The sequence below is a fragment of the Lathyrus oleraceus genome, chromosome 2, assembly GCF_024323335.1.
Source record: "Lathyrus oleraceus cultivar Zhongwan6 chromosome 2, CAAS_Psat_ZW6_1.0, whole genome shotgun sequence".
NCBI classification, from domain to species: Eukaryota; Viridiplantae; Streptophyta; class Magnoliopsida; order Fabales; family Fabaceae; genus Lathyrus; species Lathyrus oleraceus.
In genome coordinates, this window is record NC_066580.1 from 490,964,094 (window position 1) to 490,985,129 (window position 21,036).

Below are 21,036 nucleotides of genomic sequence, written 5' to 3' on the forward strand. Positions count from 1 at the left end.
AGAGATTGTTCTCGAGGTACTTTAGGATTGTCACAAAAGAGCTATATTGATACAGTTCTAGATAGATTCTCCATGAAACATAGTAAACCGGGAGATACACTTGTTTCTAAAGGAGACAAGTTTTGTCTCAAACAGTGCCCCACTATGGATATTGAAAAGGAAGAGATGTATAAAGTTCCATATGCTTCAGTTGTGGGAAGTCTTATGTATGCTCAAGTTTGCACGTCATACACTAGTGACGGTCCCGTTATTGATGTATGAGGTGGACCAGATTATAAAGTTGAAATCTAAGGATAAATAGCATTCAGATGCGCGCCTACATAACTGTGATATAATTATTAAATATATCGCTCAAGTGAGAGATTGTTGGAATATTTTTATATATATTATTTTAATATCTCAATGATTATTATATGGGCATATATATTTTTAATTATATTAGCTATTTTATCAATTGAGTGCCTTAAATAATTAAGCGATCAAATAGAGTTAAAAGGTTGATTAGATTTTGTTTAGAAATTATTTAATTAATTAAATAATTGGGTATGGGTTCAAATATGAGTCGATGTCAGGCTGACCCATTTGGGAATTATGGGAACCCTAATTGGGCATCACACTATGTATAGGCTATGGTCCCAAATATATCATACACAAGCAAATCATTTCTTCTCTCCATCTAAAGAAAATTAGAGGCATGAGGAGCACCAGTTGATGAAGAATCACAAAAGCCATCAACTTTTGGGTTTTAGGATTACCGTCTAAGGGAATTTTCTCAATGGATCCAGGTATTCTATAATCAATTTATCGATCCTTTAATTTTATACATATTTGATTTTCGTACCTAAATTATATATTATAATTTCTTGAGCATGTATGTTTTGATTAATCGTTATTAATCTTATTCCAATATTGTATCTTAATCACATGGTTTATTTTACTCTCTTAACTTAATAAATGTTCATATTGATCTCTTAACTCTTCAAAACTTGACATTTTAGTAATTTTTGTCTAATTAGTGATGAACTTTGCAACCGTTTTTTTTTGTTTTTCTATCACTAATTAAACAAGAAAAGACTAGCATGGTTCAATTTAAATAATTAAGGGGCCAAAACAAATCTTAAGGTTAACATACGGTACCAAAATATATATTAAGTCTTTATGCTCATCAACAATTCAACGTGAAATAGTATAATATATACTTAAATAGTCTTTTAGTCCTTTTATATGAGCGAGTTTTTTATTTTGGTACCTAAATCTTTTTTTTTTGGATTGAAGTCATACATTTTACTTTCTTCTTAGTGTTAGTATCTAACGTAAAAGTTTTGTTAAAAAGCCTATGTGGTTAATGATGCTGAGTTGGCTTTTGTTTTTTAATTTTTATGTTGACACATATTATTACACGTGGAAATCCAAATTTATTTTCATTTTGCAACATCTTCCATCTCTCTTCATCTTCTACATCTCAAAGTAATTACTGTTATCTTCTTCTTCATCTACATATACATCCATGGCTTCTTCCTGAAGAGCTAACTTTAATTTGTTTCAAATCCCAGTATGTGGTTGAAATAGATCAATAAAATTGTTCATCTCAAACTCACTTGAAAACCCTAAATATAGATATTAGTGTCGTATCTCGAAAAATATGATCCTTCACTAAATCGCAGAAAAAAGGACTCGGACATAGTCGCCATAGAACTTTATTTATTCCAAAAGAGTAATAGGAAAATATCGATAAAATCTTTAAAAAAGGAAAATGGTCATCACAACAAAATTCGGGTTCGGAAGTCGATTACGCAAGGGGAAAATACTAGAACTCATCACTTTCGTTGTACTCAACGAGAACCTTTTAGTTAAATTTGCGATTGAATGTTGGCTATCGTTAATTATTTTCTTCAGGTAATAAAAAATGTAAAAGAAAAAGAAAAGGGGTCACACAAATGTTTTTATTAGGATGTTTGACAAGATTGTGAGTCTTGCTCTTACGTATCCTCGGGTACAATGACGAACTCAAAGCTTCGTAGTTCGGAAGGGGGGTACGATTTATTTGTTTGTGTTTTTTAATGAATGAGTATTTAGATCGTGTTCTAAGGGTTAAACATTGGTTTGTATACTCTCAGTGGAGGCTTAAACACTAGTTTGTATACACATTAGAAAGGATTAAGCGTCGTTCTTTTGAAAAAAAATTGATTGATTTAAAGTGTGTTGGATTGAACACAGGTTTAGATCGCACTCTAATGGTTAAACATTGGCTTGCATGCTCGCGGTGGAGACTTAAGCGCTAGTTTGTGTATGTTGGAAAGGATTAGACAATTGTTCTCTTGTGAAAGGTTTTCAATCGCACGGGACGAGGAAATAAGTTTGATGTGTTTGAGTGTTTTTTAAAGGTAAAGGACGAATGCTTGATGAGAACGAGACATGAGTCTCAGGACCAATTATTCGGGGTATTACTAAAATGCTATACTCCAACGATACATTTTTCATTCAATATGTTTATGAAATTTGTTTGATGGACAACAAACATTCAAAAAGATTGTTCAAAGATTCTACCGAAGTGCTAGACTCCAAGGTCCTTCTTTTTGTCCAACTTTTTATGTTAAGTGTTTTTAGAAATGAAAAGAGTGAATGAAAAGTCAACCCAAGACGTGTGCCTCGAGAGCGATCATTCGAGGATTAAAGGAATGTGATACTCCAATGATCCTCTTCTTTCGTGTTTGTTTAAGAACAGATTTCAATGTTATGCTTAAACGGGAAAGATTTAATTTACATCAATACAAAATTAATCGAGGGAAGGGAGTTTGGAAAATTCACTTGGCGTTAGACCGGGGGTTTTGATGTGTTTGAAAATACTTATTTAACTATTTATCTATATTTATTATCATTATTATTTATTTATTTAATTAATTGTATCAAAAAGAAATAAACAAATAAAAATCAATAAAATAAATAAAATCAATAACAATAAAATAATTAAAGTCAAGAGGTTTTGAAAATCCATTTGACGTTGGACTAATGAGTTTTTACACTTATAAAATATTTTAAACATTGATATAATCATTCATTTAATTTTCAATTTAATAACAATAAAATCAATAACAATAAAATAATTAAAATCAAGAGGTTTTGAAAATCCATTTGACGATGGACCAATGAGTTTTTACACTTATAAAATATTTTAAACATTGATATAATCATTCATTTAATTTTCAATTTAAACAAATAAACCAATAATAATACAAGTCTAAATGAGCAAAAATGACAAAGATGAGTACATGAGTATGAAAGCATGGTAATTAAGTAATAAGATATAATTAATTAACTATAAATGATTTAAATTAATTACTTATTATAATAATAATAATAAAATAATAAAAACAAAGAAAATAATAAATAAATAAAACTATGAACAAAATAAATGGAGAGCAAGAGAAATAAAAGAGATATGAGTTTAGCAAATAAAATATATAAAAAAATAATATAACAAAAAATGGTCAAAATAAACATGGAAAAATGGAGGAAAAGCAAACCGGGTCCAATTAGGAACTCCTTAGTGCTAATCACATAATACCACATGACGCATTTAGCATGCGTCAGAAAAAAAGAGGAATGAATGACTATGATTAATTTTGGGTTTCTTCAAGAACAACAACGTTCATCTTTATTTTGACAATAAATTGCTCAATTTTTCATCAAATTAATAATAAAAATTTATCTACTTTATTTTACGAACAACATGGAATGCTCATAATTAAAAAATAAGCCACGAAAAAAACGAAAAATTAAATCTCATTTTATCACTTTTGCTCATGGAGGTTCAAGAACACTTTAAATTCTTGATTTTGAATCAATGGAGTTTCCATGCAAAATGGTGATGAGTAAAATACTAATTCAGTGTAACAAGAATAATAATGCAAATAAAATTAAATAAGCGAAAATTAATTCATATTTAATAACTTTTGTTCTTGGAGGTTCGAGAACACTTTAAACTATTGATTTTAAATCAATGGAGTTTCTATTCAAAATGGTGATGATTAAGGTACTAAATAAATGAAGTAAGAATAAAAATATAATAAAATTAAATAAATGATAAGTATAAAATCCTACCTAAAATAAAATTCAATAAAGAAAAAAAGAAATGACTCGAAGAAAAATGAAGAGGATTTTGACTTAGTTTTTGTGAATGATTTGTGGTGTTATTTGTGAATGAAATGAGGTTTATTTATAGGCTCTAGAAATTATGGTTTATGAATTATGGAAAGAGTCTGAGTGTCTTCTAAAAACTTATTTAATTAAGTAGTGAATAATAATGTAATATATGTATTAAATAATTATGTAATATATGCATTGAATAATGATGTAATAAATGAGAGATATTTTGGACTTTCTAGAAATATTGATTTTTACTTTATGATACATGAAAATGATTAATAAAATTTAAATGGACATTTTGATGATAAATGAACTGATCATAAATTTATTTTTTCAAAATGCATAATGAAAAAATGCAATTTTAGTCAATTTCTTCAACATGTAAATTTTTGACTTTATGTTGACTTTTATACTATAATACATATATGCATGATTATGGTGACTTTATCTGATGATAAAAATGCATATGGGTAAAAATACAAAATTTAACAAATGGACATGTATTAGATTAATTTAAATTATTTGGACAAAATTGGGGTATGGCAATGTCGAAATTCCTAGCTAATGTCAAGTTTTAAGATGTTCATATGTAATGATGAACTTGAACGAAATACATCAAGTGAAACCAAAAATTCAAGTGAATGCAATTTCTCAGAGGCTGTGAAGGATTTAGGTTGCATTGTTAAGGAGCATGATGTTAGGAAAAAAAGAAGATGAAGTTGAAGCTGGAAAACAAAAGGAGAAAAGTTAATATGTTCAAATTGTTGTTAATTGTGTCACGAGGTTTCTTCGTTGCCTATCAGAAATGATGGTGATGCTCATTTAAATGTGTCTGTAAAAAAAAATTATGTCCGTACAACATTGACTCTATATGAATTTCATCCATGGTTCTAAATATAATGCTTATATAATGAATGAATATGATGTTTTGATTTTTGTCTCTATATGTTTGTGATTTTATTCTTCATTAGTGACCCATCTTTTTTCTTGGTCAATGTCCTCCAAAATCAAAGTAAGGAACCACCTCTATGATTCCTTTATTTCAGTTTTACAAACACCAAAAGCTAGGAGATAATATTGATCATTGGGATATCTCCCAACAATAATAAGCAAGGTGCCTCCACATTTTGTCTTAAGATGACATCAATCAACATCAATGAATGGTATGCAAGATGTGGTGAACCCCTTCTTAAGTCCAACAAACCAAAAGTAAAAACTCCCAACCTTGGTTATATTGTTGCTCTAACCCTTGTCACATTAATTTTGCAATTATTCCTTGAACTTACCCTCCTTAATTATGCATAATATCTCCACAATAGGGTATGTTATTTGGTTGCATCACCTTCAACCAAAGCTTTTGCAATTTGTTTTGCCTTCCATGCCATATTCATAGTTATACCAACAAAGTAATTACTCCTAATGTCATAAACAATATCACAAATCTTGACACCACCAGAAGATGCCACCCTAGCCGTCATAGTCTTAGCAATCCACTTGAAACTGGTTGAATTATTATTCAATATCCTACCACGCGTGTGAGCATCAACTCATCGCTTCATTTTATATGTGTGTTTATTCCCATTCTTACTAACAAGTGCCAAAAAGTCGCATTTGCCCTTTTAAACTACCCTTACTATAACGTTGTCACTTTTCACATGTTTTATCTCTTTCCCATTTAATACTCGTCATTCATTAATTGTCTCCTTAAATTCATCAAGTGATACAAACTCCAATTCCACTTTGAACTTCTAACTCTTTTCCAACTCCTCCTTCTTAAACCTAAGATACTTTGGTCCACTCTCTTGATCTAAAGCATCAAGATCACTGTTACCAAGCTCATCACTAGCATAATGAGTGTACATCTCATCATTAATAACACTAGATGAACCTACAATATCATCACCAGTTCTTAATTTCTTTGGAGTATTCTTGTGCTTCCTTGCTATTTGTTTTACCCTTTATTTTTTTCCTTCAGGATGTTTATCAATAAAATCAAAGCCATCGTCCAACCTAAGAGCCCTCTCATACTCACTATCATCAAATGATATACTATTAGATTCAAAGTCACTATCATCACTGTCTTCATTGAATTCACTATCCTCATGTTCATTTTCTTCAGTATTAACAACACCTTCATCATTAACACCACCATCATCATCAACATTAAGAGCACTATTACCATCATTACCAACACAACCATCCTCAACATTAACATTAACACTGTCATCACTAACACTGTCGTCTTTTAACATTAACAACACCATCATCAACTACCTTATGCTCAACATATATGTCCAAATACACATTTCATTTCAACAACAAATTTATAAACCTCATTAGCATCACTATCACTAACCATTCTATTGCGCCTGTGTAACTCGTTGTTATACCACCATAACCAATATTCTGAATACTTAAGGTGACAAAGGTGTTTTACAATACCAGTAGCTTCAAAGAAGCTCCACTTATCAGGGCCAATGTCTACTATATGTTCATGCCCACCTAGGTAATACATTACTTTGTCCCTAACAAATTTTCCCTCGTAATGAAAGTTCGGAGTAAAAATCATACCTTGTTGAATCGATCATCTTACTCATACGTGTCTTTGATTTGTCTACCACTTTCGCCGGCCACAATCCTCGTCTTCCTCGCAATCGTCTCCACCTCTCATAAAGCTCACAAATGTTTCCTCTTCTGAAACCTTAATTTACAATGACTAAAATAAAATATTATAAAAATTATTTTAAAAGAAAAATTGTTTCACATATCAATAGAATACATATTTTATTTTAATCAACAATTACGTTAATTTAAAAGATAATAATTTTATTTTTAAATATTAAATAATTTTTTCTTTCATCTCACGAGTCACTTTTTTTGTATTTTAGTATAATTAAATTTATATAATCATTATTAATTTTAAAATTAAAATTTTCAAAATTAAATACGTATTTAAATATATTTTATATTATATCAAATAAATTTATCTATGCGGCCGCACGAATCTCTTCACTAATTATAATGCAATAAGATCATAATTTTCATTTCATCCATTATAAAAATTATCTTTATCTTTATTATGAGTTTTTACCATTGAACAAACTTATGCATTAAGAGTGTGTTTGTTTTAATGATTAAAATTATAATTTTGAGAATATAATTACTAAGAATTTTATTTTTATCTTTGTGTTTGATGAATAATTTAAATTTTTAAAATATTTATAAAATATTTAATTTAAAATAAAAAATAAAAAACTTATATAAATAAAAATGGAAAGTTATTCTCATGAAAATATAAGATTTTCATATAAGAAAATATACAAATTAAACTTTCAAAAATAAAAAATTTAAAAACATGATTTATAAATTAAAACATGGACGGCTAGTTTGAGAGGAAATCAAATTGACACCTCAAACTGTTGGTCTCAACTCTCACAAGTAAAAATCGTTCACTGTATTCAAATTCAAGTGAGTACTTTTCTCTATCATTCACTCTCATATCTTCATTTTTTGAAAATTTCTCATTCTCTACTGTGAATTTTATTTTGGATATTTTAATTCATTTTGTCATCTATGTTATAATATTGCACACCAAGTGTTTGATAAAATGCCCAAACAAGGCTGTAATCACTGTTTTGCAAGGGTTTCATTGTTTATACTGCTATTTATATTCTCTATATTTTATTCAGGTTTTGTTCTTCTGGAATTTGGTTTGATTCTCATCCATTCTCATCGTTATTCATAGCTTGATTTCTCATATTGGGTATTCTTGTTGGATCAGGCAAAACTCGTGCAAGGACACATTCTTCAGATTGTAAACAACTTAAATGTATGCAATTAGTTGCCAGTGTATTCGGCCACTTTCCTGTTCTTCACCAGTAGAGGAAGCTAATGATAAACATAATGATGTGAGACGTGTTAATTTTGCAAAGATCCCTTCATGGGTCTCTTTGAAATCCAGTCATTCTTCATTAGTGACCCATAAAACTCAAAAGGGGCAAGTTGAAAACTTGCATTTGGTTTCTTTAGCCAAACATGGAAAGCTTAGAGAAGTGCATGAATTTATCAGAAGCATGGACGAAGCAGGTATTTCTATTGACCCCGGATCGTACAAATACCTCTTTAAAATGTGTGGAACTTTGGGAGCTTTGTCTGATGGAATATTATTTCACAAGAGACTGCAGAGAATGGGTAACAGCTATAACCTCATTGACAATTCCATCCTCCAAATGTATTGCGACTGTAACAGTTTCAGAGCTGCAGAGAGATTTTTCGATAAAATGGTCGATCGGGATATGTCCGCTTGGGCCATGATCATATCTGTTTATGCTAAGAAAGGGTGTGTAGATGAAGCTGTTAGATTGCTCTTGCATATGCTGCATTCGGGTATCTTGCCGAGCTCCTCTATTTTTTGTACTCTTCTAAGATCCTTTTCACATCGTTCAATGTTAGACCTTGGCAAACAGATACATTCTCAGCTGATAAGGATTGGGTTCACATCTGATGTTTCAGTTGATACGTCAATTTCCAATATGTACGTCAAGTGTGGGTGGTTGGAGGGTGCTGAAGTTGCTAACAATAAGATGACTTGGGAAAATGCTGTGGCTTGCACCGGATTGATGGTGGGTTATACTCAAGCTGCAAGGCACAGGGATGCTCTGTTGTTGTTTGTTAAGTTGATCAGTGAAGGTGTAAAGTTGGATGAGTATGTATTCTCAATAGTGCTTAAGGCATGTGCTGCATTAGAAGACCTACACACTGGAAGGCAAATTCATAGTTACATTGTAAAACTTGGCTTGAAATCTGAGGTCTCGGTTGGTACTCCGCTAGTGGACTTTTATGTTAAGTGTGCTAGGTTTGAAGCTGCGCGTCAAGCCTTTGAAAGCATAAATGAACCAAATGATTATTCATGGAGTGCTATAATCACTGGATATTGCCAAAGCGGTAGATTCGATAGGGCTATTGAAACTTTTAATAAAATAAGAACTAAAGGGGTGTTATTGAATTCGTTCATCTATACCAACATTTTTCAATCATGCTCTGCTGTCTCAGATTTAATTTATGGTTCTCAAGTTCATGCAGATGCAATAAAAAAGGGGCTAGTTCAATACCTCTCTGGGGAGAGTGCTATGATCACTATGTACTCAAAATGTGGCAAAGTGGACTCCGCACATCAAACATTCTTGGCCATAGATAAACCAGATACTATTGCTTGGACTGCTATAATTTGTGCTTTTGCTTACCATGGCAAAGCTTCTGAATCTCTGAGACTTTTCAACGAGATGCTGCGGTCCGGTGCAAGGCCAAATGCTGTCACTTTCATAGGTTTGTTAAATGCTTGTAGTCATGCAGGTTTAGTTAAAGAAGGGAAGAATTTTTTGGATACGATGAGTAACAAGTACAGTGTGAAACCAACTATTGATCATTACAATTGCATGATTGATATTTACTCTCGTGCTGGATTATTACAAGAGGCACTCGAGACGATAAGGAGTCTGCCGTTTGAACCTGATGCAATGAGTTGGAAAAGTTTATTAGGAGGGTGTTGGAGTCATCGGAATCTCGACATTGGGATGATTGCAGCTAAAAAAATCTTTCAATTGGATCCACTTGACCCTTCTACATATGTAATGATGTTCAATTTATGTGCATTGGCTGGGAAGTGGGATGAAGCGGCCCAATATAGAAAGATGATGGCTGAAAGGAAGTTGAGGAAGGAGCTAAGTTGCAGCTGGATTATCGTGAAGGGTAAAGTCCACCGATTCGTGGTTGGTGATAGACACCACCCTCAAACAGAACAGATATACTCAAAACTGAAACAGCTTAATTTAGCAGTCGAAAAGAGCGAAGAGGGTCTTCTTGATGAAGAGGATGCAGTGTGTAACTTTACCGAAAGGGAAGAGCAACTTCTTGATCATAGTGAGAGACTAGCTATAACCTATGGTTTGATTAGCACGACAGGGGAGACCCCGATTTTGGTATTTAAAAATACTCGATCTTGCAAAGACTGTCATGAGTTTGCGAAGAGAGTTTCAATTGTAACAGGTCGTGAATTAATTGTGAGAGATGCCAACAGGTTCCATCATGTTAATTCAGGGAAATGTTCTTGCAATGATTATTGGTGATTTTGGCCTAGTTATTTTCATTGTCTAAGCTGTTTTTTTTCTTCTTATAGCTGCATCAGTTAAAGTATTATGAATTGGTGATAGGTATGATACTGCACTTTATGTACTCCTTCATAGCAGTGTTAACCATACACATAATAAATAAGCAATTTCAGGTACTTCTTACAAGATGGAGAGGATTTTAACCATTCGATTCCATTAAAAAAAATTCCCTTTTAATGTTTTATATTTTAGTTTTTACAAAATATTTACAATGTTGTCTTACCTTTGCTAAATTTTTATATATTACTCTAAAATATCATTTCGAATCTCAAATGTATAACAAAATCTTAAACATATTAATGAAAAATAGACTTAAAGCATTTCTGTAAAAGAGAATTGCCCGTGAGACCATATTAATTTCAAAATAGAGAGTTAGTGCGTTTTGAGACCAGTTTTCACATCCTGAGGCATTTTAAACATGTAGAGGAAGAAGCTCCGTTAAATAGCTTTTGCATTTACTCATGTTTTTTATTTGATTTTGAAAAAAAAGGAAGAAGCTCCACTAAGTAGCTTTTCCATTTACTCATGTTTTTTATTTCAATTTGAAAACGCAACGATACACCAAATAGTTACTAATTAATTGTTATAACAAAATTGAAGGAAAAAAATTGCACAATTTAAATTTAAGTGACATTTTTTAACAGTTAATTATTATTTTTCAAATAATTTAGATCCAACTTTCAATTACAATTTGCTTGGTCCGTGACACATTTTTGTCTCTATTATTATTTTTTATGCGTTATAGATTTACTAATTTTTTTAATAATTTCATACAATTTCTAAAATATCTTAAATATATGTAAAAAAAGTACAATTGAAATTATCTTCTTTTTTTTAAATACCAAAATAATATATATTAATATGAAAAAATAGAAGAAAAGACTTGCAACATCAAAGTCAAAATAGAAAAAAGTATTTTTTTACTTGTTAAAATGTACAATATGTGACAATCCCGAGTGATTAATGGTTTTTATAAGTTTTAAAGTATATTGTGGGATGATAGTTAGTTCACGTAGGAAGTGAAAAATTCTCTGTTGAGAAATAAATGTGAGTTGTGTTGAAAAAATAAATGTGAGTTTTATGTTCCACATTGCTTAGAAAAGTGGATGTTAAACACTTTATAAGTGAGAGAACTCATACACCTATCATCTTAAGATTTTGGATGAATATGTGGTTTCTCTCTCATTTGTTTGAGTGAGTCTTTGATCTTTAGGTAAGTGTTTGCGCCCCAATGTGTATGTTTTGCCCTCATGATGATCAATCACTCTGTATGTGACGTTTTCTCTATGAGAGTGAGATTTTCCTCTCAATTGTTATTGAGTATCTGCATGAGTATACGGTTACTCCATCGCAATTTTTGAGAACATGGTAAAATAACCCCTTCCTTGTTGTTATAGAACGGGGACACATTATTCCCTCATTTCCTATATCAGTTGATCATTCCTAAAGGGAGGTGACATTTCCAATGTGTATGTTTTGCCCTCATGATGATCAATCACTCTGTATGTGACGTTTTCTCTATGAGAGTGAGATTTTCCTCTCAATTGTTATTGAGTATCTGCATGAGTATACGGTTACTCCATCGCAATTTTTGAGAACATGGTAAAATAACCCCTTCCTTGTTGTTATAGAACGGGGACACATTATTCCCTCATTTCCTATATCAGTTGATCATTCCTAAAGGGAGGTGACATGTTCAATAGAAAGGGGTGCACATCTAGTAAGCGGGCGTCTGAACTAGAAAACGAGCGACCAGAGAGGCGTTATGAACTTAAATAAGGTCTCTTGTCTCTGTCTCACCCCTTATGGGCCTATTTCGGATATACCAATACAGAGTCTCTCAGACACAAGGGTTTGTAGAGGGCAAAATATTTTTGCTTCTTTTCCCTCATTCAAACACCCATTGGGGCCCTTTGAGGGAACACTCTAACATGGCTCGAGCTAGGTTCCTCTAATGAGACTAGTTAAGTCCCTCATGTGAGACTTCAATTGAGTCCCTCATACGAGACTCTAGTTGAGTCCCACGAGTGAGACTTTAATTAAGTTTGTCAAGCGAGACTTTAGTTGAGACCCTTAAGTGGGAATTTAGTCAAGTCCCTCATAGGAGACTTTAGCTGAATCTCTCAGACAAAACTTTAATTGAGTCATTCTTGCGAGACTTCAATTGAGTTCCTCAAACAAGACTTCACTCAAGCCCCTCAAATGAGACTTTAGTCGAGTCCCTCATGCAAAAGTTTAATTGAGTCCCTAAAGAGAGACTTTAGTTAAGTCCCTTAGACGAGACTTTAGTTAAGTCGATTATGTGAGACTTTAGTTGAGTCCTTCAGGCGAGACTTTAATTGTCTTATAGAGATGACGTTTATGTTACTCCTTTAAGACGATAAGGAGTTCCCTGTGGAAACCTAACATTTGTCTTTCCCTTTTTAAGGCGACAAGAATCTTCTAATAGAAGTACAACATTCATATTTACTTTTTTAAGACGAAAAGGATCTTCCAATGGAAGTTCAACATTCATATCACTCTTTTTAAGGTGGCAAAGATTTTGTAATAGAAGTCAAACATTCATATTTCCCTTTTTAAGCGGCAAGGATCTTCTAATGGAAGTTGGACATTCATATTATCCTTTTTTCCTCGCTAACCTTACGCTTTCTTTGAGATACCAGTTTGATACAGAGGTCAACGGAAAGACGATTGCACATCACTCTGGTATATATGTTTGACATATCTGAAGGCGCCCAAGCGAACAAGTCAATGTTCCTTCTGACCAGGGGGATCAACTCTTCCCCTTTAGATTCAGACACCTCAAACTTGGTGACTTGGTAGTCTAAGGGGCCAATTTATACCTCTTTCAAGGCTACTGTTGGGGTAAGCCTTTCATTCTCTACCCTTAACCTAGGGTTCCAGCTTGCTACATTAGTATGACATGCATATGGATTAGGGGCAGCGCCCAGGGCGACAGGTTCCCTCCTCATTCTCAAGCTGCTCTAACACCATTCTTGGACGATCTCCTAGTCCCCGTAACTACATTAAACATGTCTGTACATAATGGGTATTTCAGTCTTAAATGAAAGGTGGACAAGATCGTCCTCAATAAGTTAAATGGGGTATTCCCCATACGATGTTGTAAGGAAACAAGGGGTTTACCATGAGATATTTTACTTCAATTGTCGTGGTGCTCGCCTATGAGTCGAATTTCATTTTAAGCGTTATGTGGCCATTTACCTGCATTTGTTCTCCTAAAAGGCCAATCAATGAACCTTGGAATGATCTGATGTTGTTAAAGTCGAGTTGGAGCCTTTTGAAGGTGCTCTAAAATAAGACGTCCACTAAGCTACCAAGGCCAAATATTGTCACTTTCATAGGTTTGTTAAATGCTTGTAGTTATGCAGGTTTAGTTAGAGAAAGGAGGAATTTTGTGGATACAATGAGATTTTTCGCATTTTTCCCCGCATTTTGCTCATTTTGGTTCCTCTTTTGTCTCAAACACTTATTAAAGTCTGAAAAACATTAAAAACACTCTACCAAGCATAAAACATGATAAAATGAGGTAATTTTAACGAAAATGAAAAAATAACAAAGTAAAACAACTAATAAAAGCGATGTGAAAACTACTTATCAATTTCCAATCCAAGAAATGAAATTCACTCTCAATAAAATTAGTATAAAGTGTCTTAGATGAACAACCCCGAGTTTAATGTCCTTATTCTTAATCATATCCCTAATGTATTTCTACTTAGGATTGCCCATAAATATGGGACCCCTATCATTTTCTCTCAACCATTGACCCAACTAAACAAACCAACAATTATGCCTTATGATCAGAATGTAGGTGATATTGTGGTGTACAAGTAACAACACGAACAAGTGGCTCAAATAAAAGCCTAACACAAATAATCTTCAGTCCTTACGCACACAAATCTCAAGAGAGGTTTGAGTCTCCTTAAATAGCAATGCAATTCTGGGTTTCTCCTCTTTTGATATTATTTATGATCTCGTCCATATTTATAGAAGATTTAGTTGGATTATGTTTTTGATTTGTTTCACAAAAGCCTCCAACAAAAGATATGACTTTTTTTTAATTTAAATTTTAAATATTTAAATAATTAAATTTGATTTCATTCAGTTTGTCACACAAATCTAATTAATTAATTGCTAAAAGATAGCAACAAATTCAATTGAAATACAATCAGAGTTTTTGCTCTAGGCAACAACAAACTTTGCTTGCTTACAAGAGTCAGATGTTACATACATGCTGGAACATCTGGTCTGACATGTGTCTTTTGTAACACCCTGAATTCAATTAATTAATTAATTTGAATTATTTAGATTTTTATTTGATTAATTGATGTTTTAAATTAATTATTGTATGATTGTGAGGGTAACTGTCCTTGAAGTAGAGGTATAGAGAGAGTAAGAGTTTGACATACTTTTTTAAAAATTAATGGGAATTTTAAATAATTATTAGAATAAATAGAATTTTTATTTGAATTAATTAAATAATTAGAATTATGAAGTGAATGATTAAAAATAGCATGAGTGATAGAAAAATAAGGAGTATTAGATTTATTAATAAAATTAAAATAAAATAAAATGTATAGAGATATTGAGGGCAAGGTTGGAATTAAGGGAAATATGTAGGATAAAAAGGGAAAAGTCTAATTAGAAGGAAATAGGTTTTGGAATAAAATAGGATTTGGAGAGCCTCAGAGAGTCGGTACGTATTTTTGGAGAGTTGAAGCAAAAGAGACAAAGAGAGAGAGTTAGGGTTTGAGAGAAGAATTTCTTAGAAGTTGTTGTTGTTTTCCTGGAAAATCAAGGTAAGGGGGGAGAAAGAGCTTTCACTATGTATTGCATGATAGGGTAGAGGAGAGAGATCATTGCTCTCATTAGGATTGTATAATTATATTTTGGGTGTGTTGTTGTTATGTTCAAATCTGAATTGTGATTGATTATGTTGACTAATAGAATGGTTAACTTTTGAATTGGTAATGTCATTATATCCTTATGATTTATGCACGAGTAGGCATGATCTTTGAAAATTTGTGTGACATTTGAATAGCTGATTGTTTTTCATTACATTCCTTTTAAATTTAGTTTCAACCATTTTTATTAATTAAAATAAAACTAATGTGAATTGTTGTTACGTAAGCATCTCAACATTCATAGATTTTTTCAAAATAAAGATTTAACACTATACTACTAAATTCATTATAAAGCCAGTCAAATTTTTATTTTTTATTTGAATAATTATGTAATACTTTCTTAGTTTAATGTTGAATCTAATATATATTTTTTACCTTTATTGATATAATTTACATGTGAATACTTTTCTAAAACTACAAGTCTATCCCAAGGGCTAGTTTTGAGTTTATATCTTTTTATCTTGATTTAAGACATGCTTGCTGAACATATCTAAGAATAATTGTCAAATAGCTTATTTTTACGTATGATATGGTCATAGATGGCGAGAGCCTAGGGGAAATTAGTAGCATACTGTGTGGTGAGTCTTATGGTGTAAGTATATTTTGATATAATTTAATAAATGATAAGGATATAAACAGAGATGTCAAGTAAACCACATAACTTAAATCTGGATTTTGGTGGTAAAGATTCCACGACCAAATAACATTAGTTATAATTTTTGGATGATAATTTTGGTTACTATTTTGATAATAATTTCGGTGATAGTTTTAGTGATAATTGGTGACATTGTATGCTGTTGAAATTCATGCGTCATAGTGTACGAACTTCGGTCTAGTTTTGGTGAGTCTTGATCCTACAGTGGGGATCGAGTGCGAGTAGCTAATTCTATAGAGGAATTAGTTAAGTGTTGCCTATGGTGATGGCAGCAATTTTTGTATGCTCCGGTTCCAAGAGGGAACCGATCCTATGGTGGGGATTATAGAGTGAAATGAACCCGAGTTTTCATAATTTAGTACCACATGCATGTTTGAGACAGTTGTCAAGTACATATGCATTATGTTGCATTTGGTGATTATTATTTTTGTGTTATGACGCGTGGATGAGAATACTTGATATGTTGATGATTGTTGTAATTAGTGTGTGATGTTGTTAGTTAATCTTTGTTTTTCCACTGCTAATTATTGAAGGGTATTCTAACCCCCTTTCTGTTTGAATGTTGCCCTTACATGGACATCATGCAGATATTTAGAAGTAGCTTTGATTGAAGTAAGTGGAAGGATAACTCTTAAAGTTACCTATACAGTTTATCAATTTTATTTAGTGGTTCCTTGCTTTGATCATGTAACATCGGGTTGGGATAAACGCTTGATTTGATTTTTGTATCATTTTTGTCGATGTTACAAACTTTTTGTGTTGTGGAGGTTATAAGTTGTTTTGATTTTATTTCCACACTCTTTTGATTATGCTATTAAGTTGAAATTCATGAGACTTAATGTCTTGAGTTACAATACTATTGTTGTATGTTTATTAGTGATTCCGCTGCGATGATACCATAAATTTTTGGGTGAGCATGCGAGGGCAGGTACTGAATGCCTTATTATACAAGTATTTGACCCAAATCAGATGTGTTGGATATGGTGTAATATCCCAAGTACAAATCATATGTGTTGGATGATGTGTAACATCCCAGGTATAAATATGTGCATTTGAATTTATTTCTGTGGTAACCTGTGTTACGGAGCAGGTTATGTGTTTTTAAGTGTGTGACACCCTTGTGGTTATGTTTTCTAATTAAAATATCATATTATGGTTTGGGGTATATAAGGGTGTTACATTAGTGGTATCAGAGCAAGTCGGTCCGTCCGGCCAGGTTTTTACATGATATCAATTCCCTGTTAGTCGATGAGTGTGTGTACATTATTGATGCATTGTTTCTTCTAATGTTGTTTGATGGTGTGCAGAATGGCTGGGAGAAACGATCGTGCTATTGGTGAAGCTTTGGAATCACTTGCTCAGGTGATGGCTCAAAATGCACAGAACAATCAAAATGGGGGAGCAGGAGGAGCTCCTGATGAGTTTCACGCTTTAGGAAAATTTCAGAGGAACAATCCACCGGGTATCAAGGGTAGCCATGATCCAGAAGGTGCACAAGCATGGCTCAAAGTAACTAAGAATATCTTCCGAGTGATGGCTTGCACTGAGGCTCAGAAGGTACATTTTGGTACTCATATGTTGTCAGATGAAGATGAAGATTGGTGGGATAAGATGCGACAGAGATTAGAAGCAATTGGTATAGGGATAACTTGGGTTATGTTCAGAAAAGAATTATTGGAGAAGTATTTCCCCGAGGACGTTCGTGGCAAGAAGGAGATATAGTTCCTTGAGCTGAAGCAAAAGAACATGATTATGGCAGAGTATGTTGCTAAGTTTGAGACGATGGTGAAGTTTTGTTCCTATTACAACCGTGTTGATGCTAAGACTTCCAAATGTCTTAAGTTTGAGAATGGGCTGAGACTAGAGATCAAACAAGGTATTGGATACCAACATATTCGTAGGTATGTTGAACTGGTGAATAAGAGTAGAATTTACAATGAGGATAACAGAGCCCGATCTGCTTATTATAAGAGTCATAGTGAGAAGAAAGGGAAGGGACAATTTCGAGGGAAACCTTATGTAACTCCAGCTGACAAAGGGAAGCAAAAGGCTTCAGATGGGAAGAAGACAAGTGGGGGAGGAGCTCCCACTTCTATCAAGTGCTTCAAGTGTGGCAATCTGGGCCACTATGCTAATGAATGTAATAATAAGGTTCTGAGATGTTACAATTATGGAAAAACGGGCCACCGTGTTGCAGAGTGCAAGAATGATGGTCCAACTTGTTAGGATTTTGGAGAACAAGGTCATATCAGTACACAATGTCAGAAGCCAAAGAAGACGATCGCTATTGCTTCCTAGACCAATGGTAGAGTGTTTACTTTGAGTGTTTTAGAGGTTCCCAAGACAAATAACATGATTAGAGGTACTTATTTCATTAATAATGTTGAGTTAATTTCTACTATTGATACTGGTGCTACTCATTTGTTTATTTCGCTTGGTTGTGCTACGAGGTTGGGTTTAAAATTATCTTCTATGGTTGGGAGTATGGTTATCGTTACCCCCATTAATGGTTATGTGACTACTGCTTTAGTCTGTTTGAGTTTTCCTTTGACCATTTATGGTAAGAATTTTGCGATGGACTTGGTTTGTCTACCTTTGCATCAAATCGATATTATTCTTGGAATGAACTGGTTAGAGTTCAACTATGTTCATATCAACTGCTACAGCAAAACCGTGAGGTTCCTAGAGTTTGGTGATTGTGGAAAGATGATGTTTTTATCTGCTAAGCAAGTAGAAGAACTCTTAGAAGATGAGACTCAGATGTTTACAATGTTTGCATCATTGCAAGTCGACAATAAGATCGCGGGTGTTGATTTGCCTGTTGTGCGCAATTTCCTAGATATATTTCCAGATGATATCAATGACTTGCCACCGTAGTGTGAGATTGAGTTCTTCCATTAATGTGGTACCTGGTACTAATCCTGCATCGATGTCTCCGTATAGGATGTCAACTTCAGAGTTGGGTGAGTTGAAGAAACAGTTGGAAGAGTTTCTTGAGAAGAAGTTTGTTCGACCAAGTGTTTCTCCGTGGGGTGCGCCAATGTTGCTAGTTAAGAAAAAGGATGGTAGTATGAGGTTGTGTGTTGATATAGACAATTGAATAAAGTTACTATAAAAAATAGGTATCCTCTTTCGAGAATTGATGATCTGATGGATCAATTGGTGGGTGCTTATATGTTCAGCAAGATAGATTTAAGATCAAGTTATCATCAGATTCGTGTGAAACCAGACGATATTCCGAAGACTACATTCAGGACAAGGTATGGCCATTATGAGTATACAGTAATTCCGTTTGGAGTGTCTAATGCACCAGGTGTATTCATGGATTATATGAATAGGATTTTCCATCCTTATCTGGATCGATTTGTGGTCGTATTCATCGATGACATCTTGATTTATTCTAAGTCCAAGGAAGAACATGTAGAGCATCTAAAAGTTATATTACAGGTGTTGAGAGACAATGAGCTTTATGCCAAGTTGTCCAAGTCTGAATTCTGGTTAAAAGAGGTGAGTTTCCCTGGCCATGTGATTTATAGTGGAGGAATTATCGTTGATTCGTCGAAAGTTGATGTTGTGTTGCAGTGGGAGACTCTGAAGTCTGCTACTGAGGTTTGAAGTTTTCTTGGCTTAGCTGGTTATTATCGCAGGTTTACAAAAGGCTTTTCAAAGTTAGCACTGCCTTTGACTTAGTTGACTCGAAAATGTCAAGCTTATGTGTGGGGCGTTGCATGTGAAGAGAGTTTTGTAGAACTCAAGAAGAAATTGACGAGTGCTCCGGTATTGATCTTGCCTAATCCGAGTGAGTCTTTTGTAGTATAATGTGATGCGTCAAAGATGGGTCTTGGTGGTGTACTGATGCAAAATGGTCAGGTTGTTGCTTATGCTTCCAGAAAATTGAAGGTTCATGAAAGGAATTATCCTACGCATGACTAAGAGTTGACTGTTGTGGTTTTTGTTTTGAAGATTTTGAGGCATTATCTTTTTGGATCTAGGTTCGGAGGTGTTCAACGATCACAAGAGCCTGAAGTATTTGTTTGATCAGAAAGAGTTGAATATGAGGCAGAGGAGATGGTTGGAACTTCTGAAGGATTATGATTTTGAATTGAGTTACCATCTGAGTAAGGCTAATGTTGTAGCTGATGCATTAAGTAGGAAGTCATTACATGTGTCAATGCTTATGGTTCGAGAGTTAGAACTGATTGAACAATTCAGAAATATGAGTCTAGTATGTGGAGAGACTCCTAATAGTGTGAAGTTGAGTATGCTGAAGTTGACTAGTGATATTCTCGAAGAAATTAAAAAAGGTCAGAAATCTGATTTGGGTTTGGTGGATTGTCTCATGTTAATTAACCAAGGTAACAAGGGTGATTTTCGGGTTGATGAGAATGATGTGGTGAGGTTCAGAGATAGGGTATGTATTCCAGATGTGCCAGAAATTAAGAAGAGCATTCTTGAGGAGGGTCACGGAAGTGGGCTAAGTATTCATCCTGGTGCCACAAAAATGTATCAAGACTTGAAGAAATTATTTTGGTGGCCAAGAATAAAGAAGGAAGTAATTGAGTTTGTGTATGCTTGTTTGACTTGTCATAAGTCGAAGATTGAACATAAAAAACGGTTGGGTTTAATGCAACCATTGAATATTCCAGAGTGGAAATGGGATAACATTTTCATGGATTTTGGGACAGGTCTACCGAAGACTTCGAAGGGATGTGCTTCTATTTGGGTGATTGTTGATAGATTAACCAAATCGGATCATTTTATACCAATGAGGATCAATTATTCCTTGCAGAAGCTAGCCAGATTGTATATTAATGAGATTATGAAGTTGCATGGTATTCCTTCAAGTATTGGGTCTGATAGAGATCCGAGATTCACATCAAGATTCTGGGAGATTTTGCATACGACTTTAGGTACTAAGTTGAGGTTGAGCTCTGCTTATTATCCGTAGACGGACGGTCAAACAGAGAGGACCATTCAGTCGTTGAAAGATTTGCTAAGGGCTTGTGTACTAGAACAAGAAGGTGCTTGGGATAGGTACTTGTCATTGATTGAGTTTACCTACAACAACAATTATCATTCTAGTATTGGAATGACACCGTACGAGGCATTGTATGGTATGAGATGTAGGACTCCTTTGTGTTGGTAT

General features: G+C 33.6%; 5 protein-coding genes across 6 annotated transcripts; all 5 read left to right on the forward strand.

Annotated features, from left to right (window-relative positions):
- Positions 1 to 7,486: 7,486 nt before the first annotated feature.
- LOC127120912 (pentatricopeptide repeat-containing protein At5g13270, chloroplastic) lies at positions 7,487 to 10,433 on the forward strand. 2 transcript variants are annotated; one of them, XM_051051511.1, is made up of 2 exons: positions 7,487 to 7,614; positions 7,836 to 10,433. In XM_051051511.1, the coding sequence occupies exon 2, from the start codon at positions 7,974 to 7,976 to the stop codon at positions 10,269 to 10,271; it is 2,298 nt and encodes a 765-aa protein (XP_050907468.1). In that variant the 5' UTR covers positions 7,487 to 7,614; positions 7,836 to 7,973; the 3' UTR covers positions 10,272 to 10,433. The 2 variants fall into 2 exon arrangements, with proteins under 2 accessions (XP_050907468.1, XP_050907467.1); XM_051051510.1 differs by having other exon boundaries at positions 7,502 to 7,614; positions 7,928 to 10,433.
- A 6,765-nt stretch (positions 10,434 to 17,198) lies between these two features.
- Positions 17,199 to 17,612, forward strand: LOC127123927 (uncharacterized). Its single transcript, XM_051054103.1, has one exon. The coding sequence runs from the start codon at positions 17,199 to 17,201 to the stop codon at positions 17,610 to 17,612; it is 414 nt and encodes a 137-aa protein (XP_050910060.1).
- A 30-nt stretch (positions 17,613 to 17,642) lies between these two features.
- Positions 17,643 to 18,116, forward strand: LOC127123928 (uncharacterized). Its single transcript, XM_051054104.1, has one exon. The coding sequence runs from the start codon at positions 17,643 to 17,645 to the stop codon at positions 18,114 to 18,116; it is 474 nt and encodes a 157-aa protein (XP_050910061.1).
- Positions 18,117 to 18,242: 126 nt separating this feature from the next.
- On the forward strand, positions 18,243 to 18,767 carry LOC127123930 (uncharacterized). The gene has a single exon (XM_051054105.1). It carries the CDS (start codon positions 18,243 to 18,245, stop codon positions 18,765 to 18,767), a length of 525 nt encoding a protein of 174 aa, XP_050910062.1.
- A 957-nt stretch (positions 18,768 to 19,724) lies between these two features.
- On the forward strand, positions 19,725 to 20,838 carry LOC127123931 (uncharacterized). Its single transcript, XM_051054106.1, has 4 exons — positions 19,725 to 19,790; positions 19,854 to 19,916; positions 20,014 to 20,380; positions 20,537 to 20,838. The coding sequence occupies exons 1-4, from the start codon at positions 19,725 to 19,727 to the stop codon at positions 20,836 to 20,838; spliced, it is 798 nt and encodes a 265-aa protein (XP_050910063.1).
- Positions 20,839 to 21,036: the final 198 nt, after the last annotated feature.